This window comes from Gallus gallus, chromosome 22 (genome assembly GCF_016699485.2).
Source record: "Gallus gallus isolate bGalGal1 chromosome 22, bGalGal1.mat.broiler.GRCg7b, whole genome shotgun sequence".
Lineage (NCBI taxonomy): Eukaryota > Metazoa > Chordata > Aves > Galliformes > Phasianidae > Gallus > Gallus gallus.
Genome location: NC_052553.1, coordinates 283,890 through 297,097, shown reverse-complemented (window position 1 = coordinate 297,097; position 13,208 = coordinate 283,890). Strand labels below are relative to the sequence as shown.

Sequence of the window (13,208 nt, the reverse complement as noted above, 5' to 3'; positions counted from 1 at the left end):
TTTAATGCCAAACATGCATGAATGCAAGAAAAAGGAACTTCAGCCACATAACAGAGCAAAGCAGCTTTTCAGCAAGCAACAAAAATACACCCACGATGTACATACAGAACCTTTAAGACAAGGGTTCAAATAAATACACTGGTGCTTCAGTAGGAGCTGTAATGTTTCAGCACCCAGTCCAGAGTCTGTGGCTACCAGCAGGTAACGTTTAATGGCAGAAAATGGCTCATGGTGAATGTTCAGAGCTGCCTCTAAGCGCTGCTATAGAACAATGGGTGATCCTGTTGGACTTGATGATGCTTAAACCACTTCTAACTCTGGATATTCTATGATAATCCAGTGGATAACTGGACAACTTGGTGGATAAGGAATTGGTTGGATGGCCACAGCCAGAGGGCTGTGGTCAATGGTTCTATGTCCAGGTGGAGATGGTCACAGGTGATATCCCTGAGACCAGTGCACTTCAACATCTTTATCAGCGATGTAGATATAGCATTGTGTGTACCTTCAGTAAGTTTGCAGATGACACCAAACTGAATGGTGCAGTTGCCATAACAGAAGAGAGGGGCACCATCAAAAGGGACCTGGTCAACCTTGAGAAGTTGGCCCCCAGGAACATAGGAAGGCTGAACAAAGCCAAGGGCAAGATGCTGCACTTAGGTTGGGGAAATCCTAGGTATGATTACAGATTGGGAGAATTACCCTCTTTCAAGCTCTGTATCAATACCTAATGAGAAAAGAAAACATTTCTATCCAGGTGGTTTAGTAGAAAGTAGTATCTAGACAGACAAAAGCCCATAAGGTCAATTTAAGACTTACAGCTCATCTTCCTGAAGACTGTGTTTGGCATGAATCCTGCTTAGAGACAGGATGGAGACAACTGTAATAACAGCTCCAAACTTCTGACAAATGATTTTTACTGCTGTACCTCCAGCTGCAGTTCCAGAAGGCACTGAGAATCCCTATTCCCAAAGTGAGTGGGGAAAAAAGGGCAAGGCATAAAGGGGATGAGGGGAGGGGAATTGGAAGAAGGAAGAGTCTGTATTTTTATTAGAAGACATTTGGTGACCTGCCACGTCTGGAATCCTAATCTGAGACATGAATGATGATAAATAGGTACACATAAATCATTACACATCTCTAATCACCAATTCCAACCCATCCCACTTACAAAGCCTCTCAGTGCTGCATCTTCATGGTCTTTGAACATCTCCAGGGATGGTGACTCCTCCATCTCCCTGGGCCTCCTCCAACACAGTACTTGACAACAATGCATTGAGTGGTCTGAAAGGCACTCTGGCTGCAAAAAAATGTGCCATTCTGAAGCTGAGGGTACATCTGAAGCATCAGCTCTTATTAGGATGGTCATACGCTCCACGTTTACGCCACTTTGAAAAGGAGTGAGCCAGATTGCAAACCCAATGCTTTAAATCCCACAGGATTATGTGAAATGTAGTCAGTAAATGTGGATCGTGCATTCTGTGCAACTTTGCTCCCTCCTGCTGGGCATGCATTTGCTTCCTTTAAACCAGAGGAAGCCAAGCTGCAGAGAAAGCTAGAATTGATTTAAACAAACAGTATTTCACTGTTGCTATTTGCATGTTCACTTGGTCAAATCAGGGTTAGATATGTTTCTAGTGAGTCATCAGTATGTTAGTTAGGCTAAATAAAAGCAACAGAGTAGGGGGATCTTGATCTATTTGAAAAGTTAGAGCAATCCAAGCAAGGAAAAAGCTCTTGGCCACTGGGTGTCAGCCTTGAATTGTATGTTATAGAATGATTGAGTCATTAAGATTCTAGTCCCACCGCCAATATACCCGCCAATATTGCTCACTAAGCCACGTCCCTAAGAGGATATACAGTGTAAGAAAAAGCACACCCCTCATTACCCAGAGCGATCTCTTGTCCTATACCACATCAGACTCCTCAGCTCAGTTTTGTTAGTAGTTGAATTGTGTTAAGGCAAGTGTCTACACTGAAGACAAAGAAGTAATTCCTGTGCAGCAATGAGGTATTTGTGATTATAATACCAATGTCAGCAATTCATTAAGTCTCACTTATCCATGCAGGCTGCTCCAACACCTTCCTAAACTGTCAGGAAAGTAGAGGGACACTGAGATCTTGACAGAAGTCATTAGCCACTGTAGAAGTTGGACATTTGTAAGCCAAAGGGAACTGAACCCAGCCCATCTCCTCTAAAACCACATTGCATGAGTGCTCACAAAACCCACCCAGTGCTGATGCAGGTGGGCGACACCTCAGCAGCACCCCCTATTACCACTGGAAGAACCAGCTTCCAAGCTGCTTCAGAATAGATAATAAGACAAGAAAACCAGCTGATGTCATTTCCCACATCACTTAGATACCCAAGTGCTAAGAGCATCAGCTGGAGCTTAATTCACCATTGAGCTGCTGTGTGCAATTGAAGCACCTTGCACCAAAAAGCCACTTGTTGAAGATGGGTGCATGAGGAGAATTTGCCTTGAACAACATTGATGCCATAGCACAAATCACAGCACTTCACCTCACGTTTTCACCTCTCCATCTGATGCCTTGCTTGTTGGTTTATTCCCAAGCTTTATGGGGCCTTCTGTCAGCCTGAATGCACAGCCACACAGGGAACCTGATATCCTGCACCATTCTTTCTTCCTGGTAGGTTCAGGCTAGAATTGTTTTCTTGAGCAAGCATTTTTATTCTATTCTGAATTACTTATTTGTTCATTTCAGTGTCAGTCAGAAACAAATAAGAGGGAATCATAGAATGGCTTGGGTTGGAAGGGACCTTGAAGACCAGCTGGTTTGAATCTCCAATAAAAAGAAATAAAAAAGAAATAAAATTCCTTCTTCTCCTGAGAGCATTTGAGTTGGAAGGATGGGTGCTCCCGCTCTTGGGACCTCTACTGCAGCTCCTGTCTGCTCTGAGGGGTGCTCTGAATGGGGAATGGTGTTCTTTTTGAGTTGTCTCGCAGCGTTTTTGTGATGTTTTTGGAAGAAGACTGAGAAGATGAGTTTCCTGGCAAGGTCTGCAGGAAGAGGGAGGGTTCAGCCCCTGGTGTCTGGAGCAAGCATGCTAAGGATAGCAGAGGGAAGTATGGTCATAGGCACAGGATTTCTTAAAACTGAGGAAGCACCAAGAATGAATGCAGTTGGGGTTTCTCTCTGACTTTTGCTACATTGCTCCGGGTTTTAAGTCTTTATGCCTCTAACTCAGATATTGGCATTGGGTGAAAAGACTCTGCACAATGCTGTGTGAGTGTTGTCAGCAATCTGCTTATACATTCCTACCCCAAAGCTTGTAGCCTGCCCTACGTGCACTCAATGCGCAGATGATGTCTTTTCCATCCAGAGACTCCAGTTACATTGAGCTTTCACCAGTAGGTGGCATTCTCTGAGCTGCTTTTCTTTTTTCCTTTTTTTTTTTTTTAGCAAGGGAATATAAAACTGAACATCTTTAATAACAACAATAATAATTAAAGGTGGTGGGGGGGTGGGGTTGGGTCAAACCCTCCCCGTCTTTGCTGAAGTCTGCAATAAAGCAAGATCTCTTTGCTCCCGTTGGGAAGCCACGGTGGTATTTTCAAAGTAAGGGAGAGTGAGGGTCAAAGTCCCTTTAAAAAAAAAAAAAGTGAAATACAGTATTGTGCATCTTGAAATCCGAAACCAAGAAACAGAAGTGCAAGGGAAACAAGGGGGGAAGCCTTGCAATTCCTGAGGACAACTGTTGCGAGTGGAGTTTTAAGGAGTAAAATACCTGTCTATACATTCCAAGGGTATTTGAATGGCTTTTGGGGAGAAGGCTGTGAAATAAAGGAGATTAAAGGAAGAAGACTTTTTTTTTTTTTTTCCCCTCTCTCATCTTCTCTGGATATAATGGCCATTGCAAAGCAAAGCATCTCCAGATTTGGCTTCAAGTGTTTCTTCTTTGCGACTTTTCTGCTGGTGTGTGATGGGCACAGTGGGAAGAGAGAGAACGGGGGTCCTGCCTGCTACGGAGGGTTTGATTTGTACTTCATTCTGGACAAGTAAGTCGGTTCTATCTTTCTATTTCAATGCAGTCTTTCTCTTGGTGTGAACTGAAGCGCCATATGCTGGGGTTTTCTTTGGTTTTGGAGAAGTCGCTGTGTCCCCAAGGGGCTGCAGAGCTCTATTGTGGTGGTGATAACTTTGGTGGGTGTAGCATATAATGCTAGCGTGCTTTGAAAATCAAATGGGTATATAAACGTTGCTGTGGTTGGTATCAAACCTTTCCTCTATACTTGGCCCTGTGTTTGGGGTGAAGAGTAGGACCCCATTCACATTGGTTTCCCCAGCAGTGATAGCTGAGGCGCTCTGGGGAGATGGTACTGCAGAATTAATTCTGGAGCTGAAAAGGAGCAGAAAATGCTCTCCTGCCTGGAGATCTGCTGCTGCCCATGTGTCCTTGTCCAAGCAGGTAAAGCCAAGGCTCTGAGATGTGGCAGCCTGCTTTAAAAGGTTCCGATTTGGGCCATTCTGATGGAATAAAAAAAAGTGAGATGGCTTTATTTAAAAGCAAACTTTATTTTTCTCCAGGCTGAGTCACATTTTCTTTGTTCCTGTTAATCAAACGCATATTTTGACTGCCTGACTGTTTGTGCTGGAGATAACTGCCCACTCACTTCTTCATCACTAATTCTGATCTGGATGCAGTAACTGTGCCTATTAGGGGCAACGTGAAATAGATAAGAGCTGAGCCTTGGAAGGCATCCCATTGAAGCAATGCAACAAACTAAACAGAAGTGTTAAAAGTACTGATTAAAATGATTTTGCTAAATTCCTTAATTAAGAATAGTTATTTTGAATCTCAAGCTTGGAAATATTGGAGCATGTAAGTGCCAGAGCCATAGCACTGGCATTTTTAACCATAAATTTAAGAGATAGGAAAGTATTCTGAGTTGCCAGGAGCTCTCTGTCTGATCCTCGGAGTGTTTTGCAGTAGCAGCCACATTCCATTTGTATAAATGACTTGGAATTACATAACGCTTTATTGCAAAATACTGGGTAAAATGTAAGGCTGAGATGAGTGAGCTGGGTATGTTATTGTGCCAGCTGTCCTAATGCTCCAAGGGGAATTATTTTATTTCTGTTTTATTTCATTCAGTGGAAAGATCCTCTCGTCTATTGCATTGTGTTGCTTTGGCCATTCTGCTGTTAACTGGAATAATTCATTTCAGTTGGAAGGGACCCTAAAGGACCATCCAGTCCAAACCCCCTGCAATGACGAGGGACATCTACAGCTTCTATTGCTTCACCTGAAAAACAAAGCATGATTTGCACTGCTGACAGCTTTTGCAAACTGAGTTCTCCTGAAGGTTGGGGCAGAATTGAAGGTTTTATCCAATCTGATGGATGTGCCCTGTAATAGCTCTGAGCTATTATTTCAAGCTCTGTGCTGTCCTCTTACTAAAGGAATTACTTCCTAGGCTTGCTCAAGGAAATTTATGTGGAAATACAAAGCTTGGCACAAACTTAAAGTACACAGGCTCAAGGTACTCAGTGCATATATGGAGGTATCAAAAAAATCCTGCTTGAACGGTTGTAGGCTTCCTATTTTTGGTGCAGAAATTAACTGGATTTAATACAAACCCCATTGGTGTTTAAAATTGCGTTGGTCCCCAGTGGAATTTGGAGGAGTCAGTGGTGTTCACCTGCTGGTGTGTGCTGTATTTTGTGTACTGCATTGTGTAGCCTTTGAGGTAGCCAAGGAGAGACTTAGAGTGGTGCAGGAGGTGATCCCATCTTTTTCTTTACAACTATATTTTGTTCTTCAGAATCATAGAATGGCTTAGGTTGGAAGGGACCTTAAAGTTCCTTGAGCTCTCAGTCATCAGCATTCTTATTTATCTTGGGTTGTCTGCTTTTTCTGCTTTTTTTGTCTGTCTTCAAAGATGTTGCTGAAGTCCTGAATGATTACAGGGACCTTCAGGCAAACTGTGAAATAAGCATGATAGATCCAGTGTGCATCTTGCTGTTTCTATTAGAAATTGCTTTAAAAATCATGTGAGCTTTGGTGGTAAAGATCCTGCAGCAGATTTAGATTTTGAAACATGAAGCATTAATGGCAGTGGTGGAAGAAAGCCATTAAAATATTAAGCAACTTTCTGGGATCAGAGGAGGATAGAACAACAGTAAACAGCGCTGGAACTCACCAGTGCTGGAACCCTCTCCTGACCCTTTGCCTCAGAGCCTGGCCAGATTTAGAGACTACTGAAATCCATTTAGCACCCTGTATGCTGTCCTTGTCACAGTGCTGGCTCTTGTACTGCTGGGTTACCAGAGCATCTTTAATCTCTGTGTACACTTGCTTGCTTTCATTAAGTCTTCACAGTCGCTTCCTAAACTGTGTGAGCGCTCCTCTTGGAAGTAAGCATTGAATTACAGCATCGTTTGAGTTGGAAAAGACCTTAAAGGCCATCTGGTTGAATAACTCTGCAATGAACAGGGACACCCACAACTTGATCAAGTGCTTGGAGCCCCATCCAGCCTGACCTTGAGTGTCTCCAGGGATGGGCATCCACCACTTCTCTCTGGGCAGCTTGAAAGGGTTGAAGCAGTGTTGCACACTCAAACACCCAACTTGATGTTCTCAGCTGCCTGGCAACAAGTTCAATGAGGGACTTGTGATCACAAGTGAAGACTGGATTAATCCATTTTCCTTTGACTATGATTGTAAAAAATAATTAATGGTGTGGGTAGGGGGTGTTGCAGCTGAAGCTATAAGATATTTAGAGTACAGTTATCTGATATTTGCTACTTTGATATTACACATGATGTAGTCATATAGAGTACTGAGCATCTCTCCTAACCATACCAAAGTGATCTTAGATGACCTTAGTGATCTTTCCAACCTTAATGATTCTGTGATTCTAAGATGAACCTGGAATTGTGGAAGGTAAAGCCTATTTGTCTTGTTAAGTCAGCTGGTCCTATGTGGCACATCCTTTTGTGTTTCTGCGTGCTTTATTGCAGTGCTGAGTGGTTTTGGTCGTGGTCTGAGCCTCCTGTATACTGAATGGTGGAGAAACAAATGGCAGAACGTAGAATAATGGAATGGATGGCTTGGAAAGGGCCTTGAAGATCATAGAATCATGGAATGGTTGAGTTAGAAGGAGGCCTTCTAACTCAACTGAGGGGTTAGAAGGGACCAGAAGATTATCTGGTTCCAGCCTCTATGATGGGCTGGTTGCCCCCTACCAGATCCATGAGATACGGTCTTAATTAAGAATGAAGAAGTAGTCAGACAGTGCTGTATCCACTGTATGTCAAAGGTATTATTTCCTATGCTCTTTACTGTTCCATGTGTAAATAGCTGCATGGCCCATGCCTGAGAGAAAACTTGACTCTAACAGGTCTAACAGGCACAGTGAAGCAAGTAAGAATGGGAGGGAATGGCTGCAAGTTGTCCTAGGAGAGGTTTAGGTTGGGTATTAGGAAAAACTACTTCTCCAAAAGAGCAGCCAAGCATTGGAGCAGACTGCCCAGGGAAGTGGTGGAGTCACTGCCCCTGGAGGTGTTCCAGAACCTTGGGGATGTGGTACTGAGGGGCATGATTTAGTAGGCAATATTGATGGAAGGTGGACAGTTGGACTAGATTATTTTAGAGGTCTTTTCCAACCTTAATTATTCTATGATTCTATAATTCTATTTCTTAGTACAAGTGGTGGGTGGGAGCTGCACTCTGCGCTTTACTGTTTGATGTCAGAATAACTATGGAATCATAGAATGGTCCGCGGTTGCTTGTTTCTTTGTCATGTACTCCCTGCCAATCAGATAAAGATGAATATTCTCAGATTGTTTGGACTTAGAGGCTTGCACTGCTCTGAACTGGACCTCTATAAACCCTGTAATTGTTTGACGATAGCTTGGTGAGTTGTCCCATACGAGGTTCAGCTCAAGACAGAAGTGTTTGCATCACCTCACTAACATCTACGTGCTATCTGGTTTTCCCAGAATTGCTCCTGAAATATCTGGAAAGGCAGAGGACTCTTTGGCTCACCTGTGTTATTTTTTTTCAAGTGTTCATTGAAACAGCACTGCAAAACTTCTTGGGTCAGTGCCACCTCTGACAGCTAGGAGACATCTTGGGGTTGGTCCAAAAGTTTAAGGAGAATTTGGATCAATGTCAGTCTGAATCAGGTGTCTGTATGTACTTCTGTCCGCTGCATGCTTGTAGCTGCTGTGAAAGCTCTGTCAAAGAGTTTGGGGGTTGGAACTAGATGAGGTGGGTTGGAATTGGGTCATCTATGAGGTCTCTTCCAACCCAAGCCATTCTATGAGTTTGTGGCCTTGGCTCTATTTTCATCCATGTTTGTGAATTAAAAATACCACTGTGGGTTTGCTGAGAAGGTGCAATGGGAGAAATGGAAACAAGGAGTTAAAAAGTAGAAGAAAGACAAACTAAGACAGTTTGTGTCACTACAGCTTTGAGGTACAGTGCATGGGTAGGAGAAAAGCACCTGCTGGGCCAGCAGTGGCTCCTTGCCCCTGGAAACACTGAGCCATGTGGAGTGCCTCTGCCTTGGATTGAATTTAGATGTACAAAATCCCAGCACAGTTGACCACAAAATGTATCATTCTCTTGTTAAAGGCATAATGGCTTACTTATTCTTGATTTCCACTTATTGGGCTTTTCTCCAGCAAGAGGATTTGGCATTCTCAGTAAAAGCCTTTACTTAAATTGCAAGTTTACAGCATCAACCTTTCAGCCTTGCAGCACTGGCTTGCGGATCATCTTCTTTTTTTTCCTTGGGAATATGAAGACATAACCTTAAATTTCTCTTTCATTGCCTTGCAATTAGGCTTTAGGAATATTTCTCCTGTTTAGAATTCTTGGCATGCCTCAGGAGGGGCTGCGTAAGTGACATGGTCTGAAATATCTTTGAGAAAATGCATTTTTTTGTTGTCAAAATATTTCTTCCAAATACAGACCTTGGTGTCTTATGTCTGTTGAAACCTTGGGCTGATTTGATAGAGAAATGAATTGCACATAGACTACAAATTGTCCACCTGCAGATGGAAAACATTTTGTGCTAAAAGAAAGGATCTATGGTCAACAGAAGTGTAAGCCTTCATTTTGGGACCTGTTTTTAATCTTGTTTTGGTAGAGATGGATGAAGAATAACTGTATGTTATTACAATTACCCCACTTTGATGCTTTTGTAGCTGAAAGCAGAAACCATCCTCCACTTGTGGGGTTTTGATCGTTGCAATGATATGGAGCTACCTTATAACAGAGAGAACCTTCTGCTCTTGAACTTCAGGCCATTTCTCTTTGGTACCATTAGATGAGTAGGAGGGCTCCCACTGTCCAAACCATTTAAATAAAGCAGGATGAAGTCACAAATGCAGACATGTAAACGGGGTGTGCTGTTGACTGGCACATTGCAGAACAGAGCAATTGGTTTTCAAGCTTCGTTTTGGCAAGTGCTGTTTCAAAAGAATGCATGACTTCAGAGCCGTGGAAAATGGCAAGAGTTATAAATGATGACCCACATACCATATGTGCTGTGTGGCTGGATCTCATTCTCAGGTGCTTTGCAGTAATAGTAATTTTAACGTGCTCAGCTTTTGTTCAGTGGTTTGCAACAAAGTGAGAGCAATAATTGCATTTTTCTAGGCTAGTGTTGCTGGTCTAAAGCAACCTACATTTCACTGAAGGATGTAGTAAGTGGTTTATGAAGTCTTGACTTCATTGTCTTCTGGAGGCTGATGCAATCGTTGCCATAATGTCAAGTGTTTATTTTGTGCCTTACCATGTAGAGACAATAAATATCCATTTTCCAAGTCTCTTCTCAGTGATGGTTTGGCATCGATGGCACTGGGGCGTCATATTCAAGGTCTTAGAGTTATTCCATGCGTTTGAGAGGAATTTGCATCTGGGTTTGAGCTTTGAGTGTCTCAGTTCTGTCAGTATACAAGCCAGTGCAATTTGGACGCAGCTGAGTTTTTTGTTTGAGGGTAAATCCTAATGCAGATCATTCATCATCTGTTATAAGACATAAATTTTTTCACTGTCTGTGTGCTTTAATTTATTAAGACCAAACAAGCGTTGAACCATTTGAGTTGAAAGGGTCCTTAAAGGTCATGGACTCCCCTGCAATGAACAGGGACATTTATTTGGCCCTCTCTGGTACATATGAGGTTGGAGAACAAGTAGTGATTTCAAGTCTTGGTCTGACGAAGAACAAAAGATTTTTTTGTCTCTTCCCTGAGGATCCATGAAACACAAGGATATTAGCACTGTCTTGTGATTGAGTCTCCTGTGCAAGCTGTTACAATCGCAGAAAGAAAACAGGGTGCCTGCAAGGTTTTATTTAAAAAGGTGTAATTGGTATCAGCTCCTTTGTGTAAAGAGAACCAGTGTTGTTCACTTTTCATCCAGATGGAGCATATATGCAAGGGTCCTCGATGCATGTCCCCATCTAAGGCTGCCTTTGGACCTATGGGTTCATACAAAATAAAAATGACTTGAGATATCGTGAAGCAAGTGGATCGGGTGAAGGGTTTTACTGAATGGCTGTAAATAAGAACCAGGTGCAGGGAGAAGAAAGAAGGAAATTTATGTAACCTGTACAATGTGGTTTGCATGCTTGCAGTACTTCTAGGAAGTGAAGTAATGGTATTTGCAGCTCAGCGGAGGCTGTCTGTGCCAGGTGTGTAGAGTTTGGTTGAATCTATTTGTGGGTATTCATTTAGTTTCTCAGCCCTAAGTTAGAGAAGAGTCGGATCAGATGCCTTTTCTTTCTGTGAAGTGAAAAAACATATTCTCAAATATTCATATTTCTCAGGCTGCAAATCAATGAGTTTTTGAGTTTTCTGTTAAAACTGGGTTTGTTTTTCCCCTATAAATATTTTTAATTGTAGTCAATGAAAAGAAATAAGTGATGGCACATTTATTTTCCATTTCTAGAAAAGATTTTTTTTCCCCAATATTAATATTCCAATATTCACATAAATGTTTATGCCAGAAGGTGCATTTAGTGCTGGAAGATTCTAGTTAATCTCACTTTTTCCTGGTTCTTACAAGAATAATCCAATCCCATCCAAATCCACAGTTTATTTTCCTGGGGAGCAGCATTAGTTTGTGTTTTGCCTTGAACTGAGCTATGACGGAGTGGGAAGCAACAGCCAAGATGTGGACTGAAGGTGTTTTACTTTTCATGGTCTCTAGCACAGTGGAAATGCTAGAGAGGCTTAGGAATCTGTTCCTCCAACTGCATTTCATTCCCAAAATGAGCTAAAAACTCTGCACAATGCTATGGCAAATGAGTTGGTTGAATTCACCTAGCAGGCAGTGCAAGGAGACAGGCATTGCTAACACAGGGTTTATTTGTTTAAGGTTGTGCTAAAGGTCTAACATCACTGCCACGTGTTATTGTGATGTGTAGTCTCAAGTAGTTGCATGGAGCATAAATTACTCCTGCTTTTCAAAGCTAAGTAGGAAATGTAATTTACATTTTAATATCTTTTAAAAGGAAGAATAGGAGTAACTCCCTGAGCAATGTGTGACAAAGCACTAGGCTTGGAAAACTACAACAGCAGCAATTAAATATGTCCTGTAACCATTATTTCCCATAGATCAGGAAGTGTCCTGCACCACTGGAATGAAATATATCATTTTGTGGAACATTTGGCCCGCAAGTTCATAAGGTAAGAGGTACTCATTTGTAGATAACTGAGAGAGGAGGGGTGTCAAGATCTACATTCTGATTTGTCCCTGGGGAACTCACCTGGTGGAGGTTCCTAATGTGTTTCTCAGATCATCCCATTTATTGCTTTGGAATCGTTCCCCGTTCCTGTTGTGTAGGACATAGGAGCAGATAATCTAACTGGATCCTTCTCTCCAGCCTGACTTCCATGGACCAAATTGTACTGTTGTAGGCAGGGAATCCTCATCGTTTCTGAGCTGGTTGGTTACTACGTGTTCCTCGTGGTCTTCCTTGGCTATAGCTGCCCGGGGCAAAGCCCCATTTGCTGCTCAGTCCTATCTTGTTATAATCTTGGTAGCAATAAGAGCCCTTTGAGTTTGTTCCTACACATACATTAAGCAGTGGTCTGGACCACCGAAATCACCTCTGCTGTCTCTTTTTCTCCAGCCCTCAGCTGAGGATGTCCTTCATCGTTTTCTCAACCAGAGGAACAATTCTGATGAGATTAACAGAAGACAGGTAAGACGTTTAAAAGTCCTTCTGAATCTTCCTCCACTTTCCTTGCTCGGTGATCTCCAGCTCACAGTCAACAGTACAGTGACATCTTTGTTCTTCTCAAATGAATTAAATCACCTGCCCATTTCAGATATGACACTCATTCTGTTAGGATGCCCTAAGGTCTCTTAAAGCAGAAGTTGTCTTCTGAATTTTAGCTTCTACATGCCTTTCTTTCAGCAACTGAGCTTTAAACCCAGATACTGCTCTATCTGGGAGTCTGCTTTCCAGACATTTTCATGCTGTTGTCAAAAAAAAAAGGCCTTGTTGCCTTTGAAACATCTGTAGGGAGTTTTTTCTGCAAACAAATAAGTGAAACTCCCTTCCCATAAAAACAAACTTGAAAACAGTACGTGGTTGCCATTCTCTTGATGGAGAGATGGGAATGATTTCTCAGCTGCCTGAAAACAAGCAAAGTGTTTAGGATGGATTGCAAGAGTGTGTATTTTTGGCAATGACAGTTTGATTGTCATGTTTCTGAAGTATGTTCTTGTTGCTCCCTTGCAGATCCCCAAATTGATCCCAGTGAAATCTATGGGATTGATATATTTTTTTCACTTTGCCTTCAAGAAGAGCTGGATGAGGTCCTTTAATCACTATTGCTTCCTCTGTTAGCTTCGTTGCCACGTGGAGCAAAGATATATGTAACACATGTGAAGACCGTATAAGTCAGCATGTGTTTTACATATTGGATGTCTATGAAATTGCATACCAGAGCTGCTGCTATAGAGAAATGAATAGGAAACTGGCCACTTTCCTAAAGAGCAGTCCACACACATACCAACCTTGAAAAATGTCGTTAAAGCCAGCCAGCCTGAACGTCTCTTGCAGTTTACCCCAACAATAAGTAAAAAGAGAATTAACCATATGTCAGTTGGTGCCAGAGAAAACCTGCTCTTGCCTCTGTCTGTGTCTCACCCTGGGAGCATACCTTGTTGCAGAGATCTCTGGTCTCTTAAGGCTTTAAGCTATGAGGCTTGCTATGTA

At 42.3% G+C, this 13,208-nt stretch overlaps 1 protein-coding gene across 1 annotated transcript in view; it reads left to right on the top strand.

Annotated features, from left to right (window-relative positions):
- Positions 1–3,667: 3,667 nt before the first annotated feature.
- Positions 3,668–13,208, top strand: part of ANTXR1 (ANTXR cell adhesion molecule 1) — a 93,889-nt gene continuing 84,348 nt past the window's right edge. Inside the window, exons 1-3 of the mRNA XM_425758.8 lie at positions 3,668–4,022; positions 11,596–11,667; positions 12,114–12,185. Coding sequence (XP_425758.5) covers positions 3,871–4,022; positions 11,596–11,667; positions 12,114–12,185 — 296 coding nt within the window. The 5' untranslated portion in view covers positions 3,668–3,870. The remainder of the gene's footprint in view (positions 4,023–11,595; positions 11,668–12,113; positions 12,186–13,208) is intronic.